Raw genomic sequence first — 12,870 nt, forward strand, 5'->3', positions numbered from 1 at the left:
GTTGTCCAAGTGCTTTGTCTGCGTCAGTGGATATCCGTGGTTAGGGTTATGTCGTGTGATTAATAAGTCTCACCTGTGAATCGTCTCGTAATCACGTGGGGCTAATGTGGTTTGTCTATTTAATGTGCGCTCGCGCAGTGTCTTGTGCTCGTCGTTGTCTAATGTTTACACGTTCAGTTTATGTTCTTTGTGCGCTATATTGCGTAATTCTCTGTGGAAAATAAAAGTGACGTCAGTCCAAAGGAGGATTCGTGTCTCATCCTTCCCTGCTCCGCCGTGCGTTACAATGAGATGACTCAAAGGAATTGTGTTACTCTAACTTGTTTACTTCATTTAGGAAAACTTAATTCCTTTATTTTGTATCAATTAATTTATTATTTATTATTCAATTATTTTACCAATTTAACTAAAATAAGTTTTTAATTTAATTTAATTTACGCAAAACAATGTTTAAGTTGGTCTAACAATTCTCTTTTTTCAGTGTAGAAACCTAACAGTCATAGCTACTGAAAGCACACATTAGGACCAAATGACAACCTAAAGTCAGGTAAGTTTGACAATCAATGTTCATTGTTTATTGACAGTAATAGCATTGAAACTTTTCTGCAACTACTAAATCAAGGTGTAATCTCACAGTTGCTATCTGGTAAATTAGAAAAGCTTAATGAGAGATTTTACTTCAGTTATCACTTAAATTTCTTAACATTTAATTAACAATTTCACTAATTAAAGACTAGTTTAACAAGGCTAGCAGGCTAACAAGAGGTTAGCTTACCAAGGCTAGCATAGGCTAGCTACCTATATTTAATTTAAGAAACAAAATTAACAAGCAGAGCCAGCCCTGACCAATGTGGTGCCCTAGGCGAGATTTTGGTTGGTGCCCCCAGCATCAACAATCATCGGGTTGATTGTATCAGTATTAAAGAAACAAATAAAAAGCAAGTGAATTATAAATATTACCGTATAACAAGAAATAAATATAAAGCTGTTGCACAAAAAATAGTTTTAAACTATTTTACATAAAGTAGTACATAACTTTTAAATATTAATAATAAATAAAAAAATTAAAAACAACAACTACCACCAGTGCAAATGTGTGCAATATGCCTACTGCAACATTGTTATTGTATCAAAAGTGCATCTGAAATGAACAGGTTTTAATACATATTTATTTAAAAACTTGCTGAGCTAAGCTAATAATAGCACCTACTAGGATTGGGCAGTATGATATTGTAAAATTGTGGCAGTATATTAACCACGTGACGTGATGCAACTTGCTAAATCTGTACTTTGAAAAATGGGGCATTTAAGGCATTTTGCGCATCCATTAAAAAGATCTGTGGGCGGGGTCAACAGTTGGAGCTCACTGATTGGTTATGGAGTAGCGGTGTTCACTAAGATCATACAGAGGGGAAAAAGCCACAATGACGACGAGTGTTAGTTGTGAGTCAAGTGAACTGGTTTCATAGAAAAACACCACAACTATTGGCAGCATTGTTTCAAATAAAAAGGAGAGCCAGCAAACCGCCAAAGATGGAAACACATCAAATATGCATTCTCATATTAAAACTAAGCACCCTTCAATTACAATTCAGCAGGTTCTCGAAAAGATACCACGTTAATTGGAGCTTTTGTCAAATACAAAAAAATACCAGAGATGATAGCAGGCGAATACACTAGCGACATCTGAAGTTTCTACTTATTGTAGAGTCTAATCAACGAGGATTAAGACCAGCTTATTTATTGAAAGTGGGGGGGGGTGTTATGAGATTTTTTCAAATTTATTTAATGAGTTTAGGAAAGACGGTAACTGACGCTATCACTTGCTAGCTATTACCTACCTTTCTAAAGAGAAACACATCACATTACCGCTGTTTTTTTGCCGTACTTCTTTCTCCACTTTTCTCCTTTTCTACCCTGGGCATCAGAGAACTTGACATCTTTACGGGGAGATGTCACTCACTCTGATGTTGTCTTTTTCCCCACAGAGAAACAGTAATGAGGTGTGCACGTCGCGCGGGCACCCCCTTGGACAGACGGCATCCCTAGCATTTGCCTATATTGCCTAATAGAAGGGCCGGCCCTGTTAACAAGGCTAGCAGGTTAACAATAGGTTAGCTTACCAAGGTTTGCCTAGGCTTGGTACCAATATTTTTTGCCTCAATATTTTTGAAGAACATTAGCTTTTGTGTTTTTTCACATTTTCATTTTATACAACAGAATAATGCCTGTCAATAATCTGATGTGTGGGGCCATTTCACACTTTATTCACAGCTAATAAAGATTAGAATGAAGGCTTCTTTGTTTTACATTTTGAATAGCACTTTTTTTTGGGGGGGGGATGCAATCTTTTGATTGTTTTTTATTTAACTTTTGACACTGTCAGTTATTATTTGTATTGTTATGCCTGATGTATTGTTGTCAATGTAATATTGTTATTACAATACAATGTCTGCTGTTGATAAAAACATGATAGGGTTTGATACAGTTCATTTAAATTATACAACATGTTCTATTAATTACAATACATTCCCCAAAGTTCCCAAAATTTCCATAGAAAGTTTGCATTTTGGAATATTCCCAAAGTTCCGGAGCTAAAGTTCTCATGGAAAGTTACCGGTAATTTACTGGAAGTTTGCCACCCCTTTGCAACCCTACTAGTGCATCTTGACTCCCTCCAGATTCAGAAATTCAATAACAGCAATAGTAATAATAAAGATGTGGTGTCATTGCTCTCTCACCTCTGACTGACACCCAGCTGGGGGGTGACTCTTTTATCTGTGGGTGCGTACAGTGGTAGAGACCCTCATCTGACTTTGAGACAGTGTGGATGGTCAACTCTCCTGTAGTCTGGTTTTGGATGAGTAATCCATCTTTATAGAAATGAGCTCTGTTGTCCAATGGGATAGTAGGGCGAAGTAAACAGTGAAGAGTCAAAGGTTCTCCTTCAGTCACAGGATGGACAGGACTCTCCAGGATCACACCACTATCTAGAAAAGAGAAAACTGTTACTGTAGTTACTGGCAGCCCTCCGATTTTATGCCACATGTGGGTCTCTGCAGACTGTTGGTGATGTCCACGGACTAAGCAAAGCTGACGTATCTAAATGTGTGCATGCAGTTACTAAAGCATTGCTTCGCCATGCAGATAAAAAAAATAGCGAACCGTGACCATTAAACAGGCATGAAAATGGGTCAGGGGTTTGATTAAATTAAACAGTTTCTGATTTTTCTGTGGTTTAATTTTTGGGTGGGACAAATCCACCTGTTTCTGATATTGGGTGGCCAACTGTGCCATTGAAATAGCCGATTTCGGAAGTGCTCTGTTTACTTATTAAGTCAATATGATAATTTATTTATATATATATATATATATATATATATATATATATATATATATATATATATATATATATATATATCTCCCGAACCCCCTCACCACAAAAAAGAACTCGGATCGAAACGATTCGTGTAGGTCACCCTTTTCAACTTCAAAACGGCGAATTTCACTGAAAGGTGAAATATTTTCATGCCTGATTAAACCTGGGCCCGCTCCACCCCCCCGCCGCGAAAATAAATTCCTCTCCTAATTAACTGCAATAAAGAAAATAATAGTAATAAATAAATAAAAAACAGACGACACTACAGCTTTAGAAACGCAATAAACAATAATATCTGTACTAATATCTGTACAAAATAAGGTTCCAACAAAATAAGGTTCACAGCCCCGTGTTCCTCGGGAGCGGAATATGTAAACAATGCGCACAAGGGCATCAAAGGACTGAATCGAAGCTAGCTAGTGGTAGTACGCTAATGACAGCTAGCGTCTCTACAGCGGGCAGAAATTATCATTCAGTTAAGCCCACCCACTAAGAGGGAAGATATGATTGGTCAATTTTACTGTCATTTGAAACTGGTATTGTGCTGAATTATCACTGCCAGGCCCTCTGTAAACGAACAGCGGGCATCACAGTGTTGATAGGGGGAGACACAGGCTCACAGGCTTCCACTTAACCCCTCACCTTCCAACACAGATTGAATAGACACGGGTGAATAATTTATTTGCTTATATTTTTGTAATTGTTTAGATGTGCATTGTAAGCAAACTGTAAGTAGATAAAATATAATTGGATATATTATATATATTTATGTTTTAAGAATATTTTAGGCCATCTGAGAGGGCGTAGAGGGCCCTGACGGTTCCCCACTGATATATATATATATCCAAGGACTAGGGATGCTTTACATGAAAATTGGTTTTCATGCAATTTGTAAACATTCCTGGAGTTGTTGGAATGTTCTGGCTTTCAAGAGAGGCGGTCGCACTTTATTTCTGCTCCTACACTCCCTCCCTCCTGCCCTGCTCAGCTTAGATTCTCTGTCTTGTCTTAGTAACTTGACGCTGCTCTTCAATTTTTTACAAGAAAATGGATTTGTTCAGGTGGTCTCTCAACGCAATTGACACTATTTTTTCCACGAGAAGTCATGGTGCGGGAGAACCCACATGCCCGGACGGTACGTTCTCATCTGGATATGTGCATGACTCATGGGGGACCTGGCGTAGTATGTGTCTTGCGCCTCTCTCCCTGGAAGATGTTGAGGACGTGTTCTTATTCGGAACCTTGATCGCGGTGGCTCTGCTGATTGGATTAGGCATTGCCCTGGTGTATCGGCAAATTAAAAGAGTGGGGTCAGTTATCGAACGCCCACGCCAAGTGCCCAACATGATTGATGCGGTGGGTAGAGCTGTTGGAACACAGACTGTGACTGTTGGAAAAAGCTTAGAGACAATCGTGGATGGAATCAATGCTCTACTTGTGAAGTTGAATCAGTTGGGAGACAGCCGACTTTAAGAGGAGTTCATGCTCAAACGCTCAAGGACGAGCTCCTTGCTAAATTCTTCATTCTTCTTATCTGCATTGGCGCCCAAATTTCTCCCAGAAGGTCGTCGTCTTGGTTACCTGCTCCTACCCCCACACATAGACTGCTATGGGGATTTTTTGCATGCACACAGACTGTTGTCCTGTTTGTGAGAATAATCTGTGGTCATACTTTTTTGTCTCCTCCCAATGTTATCTATGTTTCTCTCCCATTCTGCGTAAACGGCAGCGCACTAGTTGCAGCGGCCGCTCTGGGCTCTGGTGCTTTAACCATGGGTTAAAGTTCTCCGTCACCACGACGGATTTCCGTCATTTGATTTTTTTGCGGAAAAAATCCGTCAAATCATAATAATAAAACACACGCGCATCTGTTTTGAGGCCGAAATAAGATCCTCTCAGTGTCATTTGACTGAATTGCGGGTCATCCCGCCTTCTGATTTTCGGACATTACGTTGAAAAGTTACCTCCCTCCTGCCTTAAGTCCAATTTGTTTTGGTCAGTTTATGTGTTCAACTTGTTTGGTCGTGCCGAAGACATTGCTCCGATTCAGTCGACATAAACATCACACAGTATTTCTGACATCGGAAGAGCGTCAGAGGTAGATGTAAGATAAATTCAGTATTTTATCAGAAATATAAGAGTTTTTTTTGAGCCGGTACAGGTAGTCAGACGATGTCGTTCATCACGGCCGCCCCGCCCCGTAATACATGAACAAAAGCACATCATTTATGTCCTTATAAACCAACACAAAATATTTTATATATTAAAACTACATGATTACCTGACTTATTTATTAATGAATTTAAAGACTAATCATTAAATATTCATTCGTTCGTTCATTTTGAATATTATAATGTCATGTCCATACTAAAAACTGACCATTTTATTTGAATTTGTAGTGAAATATAGAAGTTACGGTTATCCTATTGAAGAATCTCTCCACCGATCACAGACTTATCTTCATTTAGTTTTGATATAGTCGGAGAAAAAAGGCGCATTTTTAAACGCAGTCGGTCGTTTAAAAAGTAATTTGACGAATAATGCTTTGGTTAGTAACTTGTAAGCGACGTGATAACGCGGTGAACACGCGGATGGGAGGGGTTTAGGGGTGCAAATCCAAATTATCTTTAAGCTTGCTGATTGTTAGCATGGACGCGTTATTTGTACTGGAAGGTGCCGATGTCAGAAACATCGACAAAAGAGTAAAAAACAACTGGAGATGGGCGTGGATAGATGAAAAGGGACACGATGGTGTGCCTTATAGATTCTGGTGTAAAAAAATGAAAAAACCAGGTACGTGCATGTGCGTAGTTTGCCATAAAAAAATTATCTATGGTAGTAACGGCAAAAAAGTTCTGGCCCGACATTCGTCAGAGGCAACTCACAAGGCTGCTGTGCGCTCTCTTCAGCACACCACCTGCTTACCGGGGGCCTCAGCTACTACAACAGATGCACGCGCATCAATGACTGACCATGTCTGCGATCTGAAAGTGAGAGTGTGTGCTTTCATAGCCGAACACGACCTGTCGCTCACCATGTCACAACCTCTCGTGGATTTAATAAAATCGTGCGCTGTTGATAAGCGCCCTGTCAAGGCTCTCTATATCCAATTCGCATGCCTCTTACCTTTGTACACACGGTATTGCTGCACTGTACAAATCTGAACTGTCGACCAAACTGCAGGGGATGCATTTTTCATTAAACATGGACGAGGCAACAAATGCAAATATGGACCGAATTCTTAATGTCCTCATAAGGTATTTTGATGAAGCGAAGGGGAAGGTTTTAACACTTCATCTTGCTTCAAGAAAGGCCAATGTTGCATGTTCCAAAACGCTAACAACAACACTGTCTGATATTCTTGACACATACTCCTTAAAATGGAACCAGGCTGTGTCTGTTCTGCTGGACAATTGTAATGTTATGAGAGGAAAAATAGCAGGAGTGGAAACCCTAATAAGAAACGAAAATCCTGCCCTCCTTGACATCAGTGGTGACACAGTTCACATGGCATCCAATGCAGCCAAGGCTCTATTTGCTCCCTTTGACGGATATGTGGAGGGATTTAGCAGACGTGTTTATTGTGACGTTGAAAAATTTCCAAAGCAAAAAGAGCTTTTTTCAGAACTTCAGTCCCTGCTACATTTGGAGCCAAAATCCCTCATGCGTCCTATTGGCACTAGATTTCTGCAGATGCTGGATGTCTGCAACCGATTACAGGAGCTTCTGGATCCACTGATTGTTCATTATTACAGCGTCCTCTCACCACAAGATAAACACAAGTACAGGTAAGATACTATCAATAATTTCCTTTAATATGATTTATGCATTTTGCCATTTATTGCCACAATGAAATGACTATGATTGCACTGTCAGACTTCTTCTCTATCACTTTAAACAATTTAATACATTTGTTTAGCTTTATTGCAATAAATCTGTTGTGAACTGGGTGGTTTCAATAATATCCATTTTAGAATTTTCCATAGAATGAAAAATTCTCATTCTATTTTTTTTCAAAAATGAAAATAGACTCAAATGTGTGTTTATTCTTTTTTCAGTGGTCTTCTGAACCAAACAATCCAGAAACATCAAGTTGCACCAGAAGAGAGGGCCAGGATAAGTGTTGTGCAACAAGAAATCTGCAAATCTGCAAGAGTGGGAACCAGAGAGAACAAGAAACGAAAGGAGAGCATCTGTGTTCTCTTTTGGGAACATGAAAAGCTCACCAATTTGATTGACCTATACAGAGGTATAGTTTTACTGCAAACACATACATTAAAATGATATATAATATTTACTATTCTATAGATAGTATGCATTATATGTGATGTTGTGTTATAGCAACATAGTGACTTTTTATTTGTTTAAAATATTATTTAGAGTTAAAAGTGTGCATACAAATGACCCAAAATGATAAATTGTATGGCAAAATTAAATAATAACAATGCTTGTCTTTCTTTTATCTCATTTTGATTTTGTTGCAATGCTAGGAAATCAAATGCATAACCTTTATAACTGACTTCATCTACGATTTAGAGGCAGACTGCACAAATACAATAATGTGACTGTCAAACATATTTACTTTTGCTTTGTTTGTTTTCAGGAGTGCTTCCAACATTCCAGGGCTTCATCAAAAGGCTGCAACATGAGAAACCACTCATACATGCTCTCCATGCAGAGATGGTGGTACTTGTTAGAGAGCTACTTTCAAAGTTCATGAAGCTATCCTTCATTTCCCTCACCGTGAAGGACTTGGTAAAACTTGATGTTACAGACAGATCTCTGCAGTACCCAGACAAAAAGCTGAGTGTGGGCAGATTTTGCATGTATGCCTTAAATAAGGCAAGGATTGACAAGAAACCATGGATTTCTCAAGTTTACAAATGTCTACGAGCAGGATACGTCAAGGCTGGTTTGTTTTTGATTAAAAACTTGCCCCTAAACAACGAAGTCATTGTGGCATTGTCAGCTTTAACGCCATCCCTCATGTCACGAGATTCTCTGCTGGATGCCTTCTCTACCTTAGCCCAGGCCTTGCCCAATGTGTTAGAGCCATTACAGGTAGGTCAACTAATGGAAGAAGTACGGACATACCAAATTGAACCAGATCTTTTACTGAAGGTCAAAGAGTTTGAAGAGGAAAATTCTCGGATCGATGTTGACTGGTGGGGTCCCATACTTTCCCAAAAAACACCAGATGGAGTGGTGAGATTTCCCACTCTGGGGAAGTTGGTAAAGGCTCTCCTGTCACTGTTTTCTGGTCCTCTTGTTGAAGGCACATTCAACATTATGGATGACATCATTGAAAAGGACAGAACAAGCCTCAACATTGAGACCTATGAGGCTTTAGCCATAATCAAATCACACGTAAATGCCTCTGGAAAAACATCTCCTCACATTGAAATCTGTTCATCCCTGAGAAGAATGTGTCTTTCTTCTTACAGCAAATATAAGATGTACCTTAAGCAAAGAAAGGAGAAAAGGAGTAAACTTAAAGAACTGAAACTTCGACAAGCTGCAAAGATTCTCTCAGCTGTTAGGATAAAACCAACAAAAATAAAATCCACTCGTGCCAAAATGTCCAGCTCTACAGCCACTGCTCCTGTCCGAGCCTCCACCTCTAAATCCACTCCACCTGGCAAAATGTCCAGCTCTACAGCCACTGCTCCTGCCAGAACCTCCACCTCTAAATCCACTCCATCTGCCAAAATGTCCAGCTCTACAGCCACTGCTCCTGCCAGAGCCTCCACCTCTAAATCCACTCCATCTGCCAAAATGTCCAGCTCTACAGCCACTGCTCCTGCCAGAGCCTCCACCTCTACCAGTTTGGAGAAACGCAATCTCGTTCAGCTGTGCACTTGTGTATTACTAAATACTAAAAAATGAGGGCGTTCTGAAGTCTGGAAACACTTCAAACTTTTGCCATCAAATAAGGTTATTAAAAAAATTATAAGAATAAATACAATTACCTTATTAATAGCAATTAATGACACTTTGTATGTCTGTTAGATAATAGGCTGTGCACCAATTATGAATTATATTTTACATGTAAAAAATCCATCATATTTCTGTGTGTAGTGTTTCATGTCAACAAATCACTAAAACATTTTTAATTGTTTTGGATACTAAGATATGCACCATTATAAAAATTTCTGTTTCAGGTGAAGTGCCTGGTCTGCTCTCAGCAGTTGGCTTATAACAACACCACCTCATCAATGCTAAGACATTGTTAATAAAAAAAAAAACAACTTAGCCCCAGCACAGTAGAAAAACAGTAGACTTATGCACAATCATGACCACCCACCATAAAAATAAAATGTTCAATGCCCCACTGAAAAATGAGTGATATAGTTATCCTTATAGAAGTCAAAAGACCTGTTCAAAAGACCTGCTAATATAAATCAAAAGACCTGCTCAAAGGTTTTTCTAAGAATTTTTGAAGTTTACAGTGATACATTGTGATGAAATGCATTTTATTATTCAGCCATCACTCCTTTTTCTCAGCATTCTGCTCAACCCAGCAGTGAGATTTGGAAAACATGTGCAACAAACTATGTAGTTTTATCAGTTGCCTTTATTGAAACAACAAATGTCAAAATTTTAATGCATTTAAACAGTTTATGCTGTAAAAAAAAGTAAAAAAAAAAGTTCCCTTGTCTTCAAACCACATAGTTTTGGCCACCAGATGCCGGTACTGTGCACTGTGTCATGAAGCTTAGAGTAATGAACCTTTTTTCAACTCATTTCGGAGGAAAGCTTCAGTGCTTCACAAAGTTTCGGTTTGCCATCACTAGACAAGACGTAAGACTGAGAAGTAACGAGGGACTCACGTACAAGGAATGACCGACACGGGGTAAAACACTAGGGCTTTTTTTTACACAGAAACAAGACGGTGAAACGAGACTCAGGTGTAAGGGACTAACGACGAGGGCATGACAGACAGAGGGAGGAACGTATGGGAGCGGGGAGCTAGGCGGGACCAGGGAGGAGCTGGACATGACACTGACACATGAAATAATAATTAAAAAATCCAATTTATTTAAAATCATGCCTTTATTTTTTTACCTTTAACTAAAAATCACAATTTTGTAATTTTTAAAATTTTGGATAACATCACATATGGTACAGTAGGAATTTGTGTTTATGTGTGGAGTCTATTAACATTATATAAAACAATGTGTCTGTCATAAAAAACAGATTTTATGAAGTTAACAAAATAATTTTCAAAGAAGTCTCTTTGTTTAAAAATGTAGCAAGGAACATGACATGGAGCTGTGGAGAACAACTGCTCCAGTGAACTTTGACCTATTCATGAACCATGAATAGTTTTTTCTCTTTGCAGTTAAAGAAGTTTCCTTCCTGCTGATCTGCACACACCGTGTCTTATTTAGCATGGTGGTAATTCCAATTTTCCAATTCCAATTTATTTATATATAGTTGACCAAAGTGCTGTCCACAAATAGCAGGTAAAAGATATCAGAGAAGAAAAATACAAAGAAGAATAAAAATACAAAAGTAAAGAATAGAGTAATAGATAAATAAATACAAATAACGAAAGGAGGCTCACAAGGTGTCAAATGCCAGGGTATAGAGATGGGTCTTTAAGCGTGATTTAAAGGTAAGCAAACTAGGGGAAGTTTTTATATGCAAGGGCAAGTTGTTCCATATTTTGGGGCCTATGACCGCAAAAGCACGCTCACCCCTGTGCTTTAGTTTAGCCTTAGGAATAATTAATAGTAGTTGATCATTTGATCTAAGTGATCTGGTTGGCCTATAGGGGTGTAACAGCTCAGATATATAAGCAAGGGCCAGTCGTCCCCTTAAGGCTTTAAAAACAAACATTAAAATCTTGAAATTAATCCTGTAGTGAACAGGGAGCCAGTGTAAAGAGGCTAAAGCAGGGGTTATGTGATCACGCTTGCGGGTATTTGTCAGAAGACGGGCAGCTGAGTTTTGTACCAGTTGTAATCGGGAGATGGAGTTTAGAGCAACCCCAGTGTAGAGGGCATTGCAGTAATCTAGCCTGGATGAAATAAAAACGTGGATGACTCTCTCAAACATAGTAAAAGTTAAAAAAGGTTTGAGCTTGGCTAAAAGTCTTAATTGAAAGAAGCTGGCTCTAACAATAGAGTTGATCTGTTTGTCTAATTTTAAGTGTTGGTCCATGATCACACCTAAGTTTTTTACTGCAGGTCTAGTGTACTTACCCAAGTAACCTAAATCAGCTGAGGAGGGACAAAAAGTCTGGTTTTGCCCCAGGATCAGGACTTCAGTCTTGTTACTGTTAAAATTAAGAAAATTAGATGCCATCCAATCCTTAACGTCATCTAGACAATCAAATAGTTGTTTGACAGAGTTGGACTCATTACGTTTTAAAGGTAAGTATATTTGGGTGTCATCCGCATAGCAATGGAATGGAACACCATACGGGGGGCTATCGACCCAGCTCAAACAAGTTCAGTTCAAAGCTGGTATAGGGGTCTAGTACCAACTGCCGACTGGACAAACAGTCTTTAAAAACAGTGGCTATGCCCCCTCCTCGTCCAGTTATCCTAGGCGAGTCCAAAAACTTACAGCCCGCAGGAACAAGCTCAGAGAAGAGAGTCAACTCACCCGCGCTCACCCAAGTCTCGGTCACACACAGTACATCCAGATTATTGGAGGAAAAGAAGTCATTAAGAATAAATGTCTTATTTGTAAAGGATCTGGCATTCACCAGGGATATCCTGATGGGATCTGGGTCACCAGCCGTCAGGGCTGCTCGGTCCAGCAGCCTTAGGTTACACCAGTCTACCCCTCTCCTCCGAAGGCGAGGTGGACGAACAGGCACGAGCCGGACACCCACGTCCGCAGTATCAGCGGGCACCAGCCAGTTGTGATGAGGGTTTTTAGGAAGCCAGAGTCTACACGAGCGACGATCCAAGGTGTACTTAGTTAAAATACTCAACCACCTTGGTCCAGAGGCTCTCTCACATGAACTGAACTTCACTGCCAGGCCTCTGCGTTTACCTCGCCATCGATTACGTTTCTTGCGAGGGAGCAGAGCTGGGACCCGGCACAGGTGCGCAGGTATGTCCCGCAGCAGTGGAGGGAGGGAAGTTTTCTGTCTGCCAGAATTAAACCGTAGCAAACTTTCAGATGCAAGCCGAATGTTAAAAACTTCTTGGCAATCATAGACTAATAGTGAGTCTCAAAAAGTTATACTTAATGAGACAAACAAGACGAATAGGACAAAAACTGATATAGATGGCAAGCCACACACACACGGCCATTTTGTCCAGCACGGCCATCTTGTCAATCATAAGCATAAAAGCAGTTCCGATCTTTGTTCAGGCAAAGATGTACTTTGCATTTTTCACAGTAGACACAGGAGAAATGTGTGCTGGTGCAGTACTTGCATCTTTGGCGGGTTTCCAATGTGGGGAAATTATCGATTCTGTCTCTTCTCACATCATAAGGCACACTGGCTGATAGCCTCTTGCGAGGTGGAG

General features: G+C 39.6%; 1 protein-coding gene across 4 annotated transcripts in view; it reads right to left on the reverse strand.

Moving 5' to 3' along the window:
- LOC143481604 (Fc receptor-like protein 5) overlaps nucleotides 1–12,870 on the reverse strand; it is a 56,729-nt gene that overhangs the window by 13,540 nt on the left and 30,319 nt on the right. For all 4 annotated transcript variants that reach the window (XM_076979677.1, XM_076979678.1, XM_076979676.1 and 1 more), the window contains one exon: nucleotides 2,742–2,990. In XM_076979677.1, the coding sequence (XP_076835792.1) occupies nucleotides 2,742–2,990 (249 nt within the window). The remainder of the gene's footprint in view (nucleotides 1–2,741; nucleotides 2,991–12,870) is intronic.

Source organism: Brachyhypopomus gauderio, chromosome 18, assembly GCF_052324685.1.
Source record: "Brachyhypopomus gauderio isolate BG-103 chromosome 18, BGAUD_0.2, whole genome shotgun sequence".
NCBI lineage: Eukaryota > Metazoa > Chordata > Actinopteri > Gymnotiformes > Hypopomidae > Brachyhypopomus > Brachyhypopomus gauderio.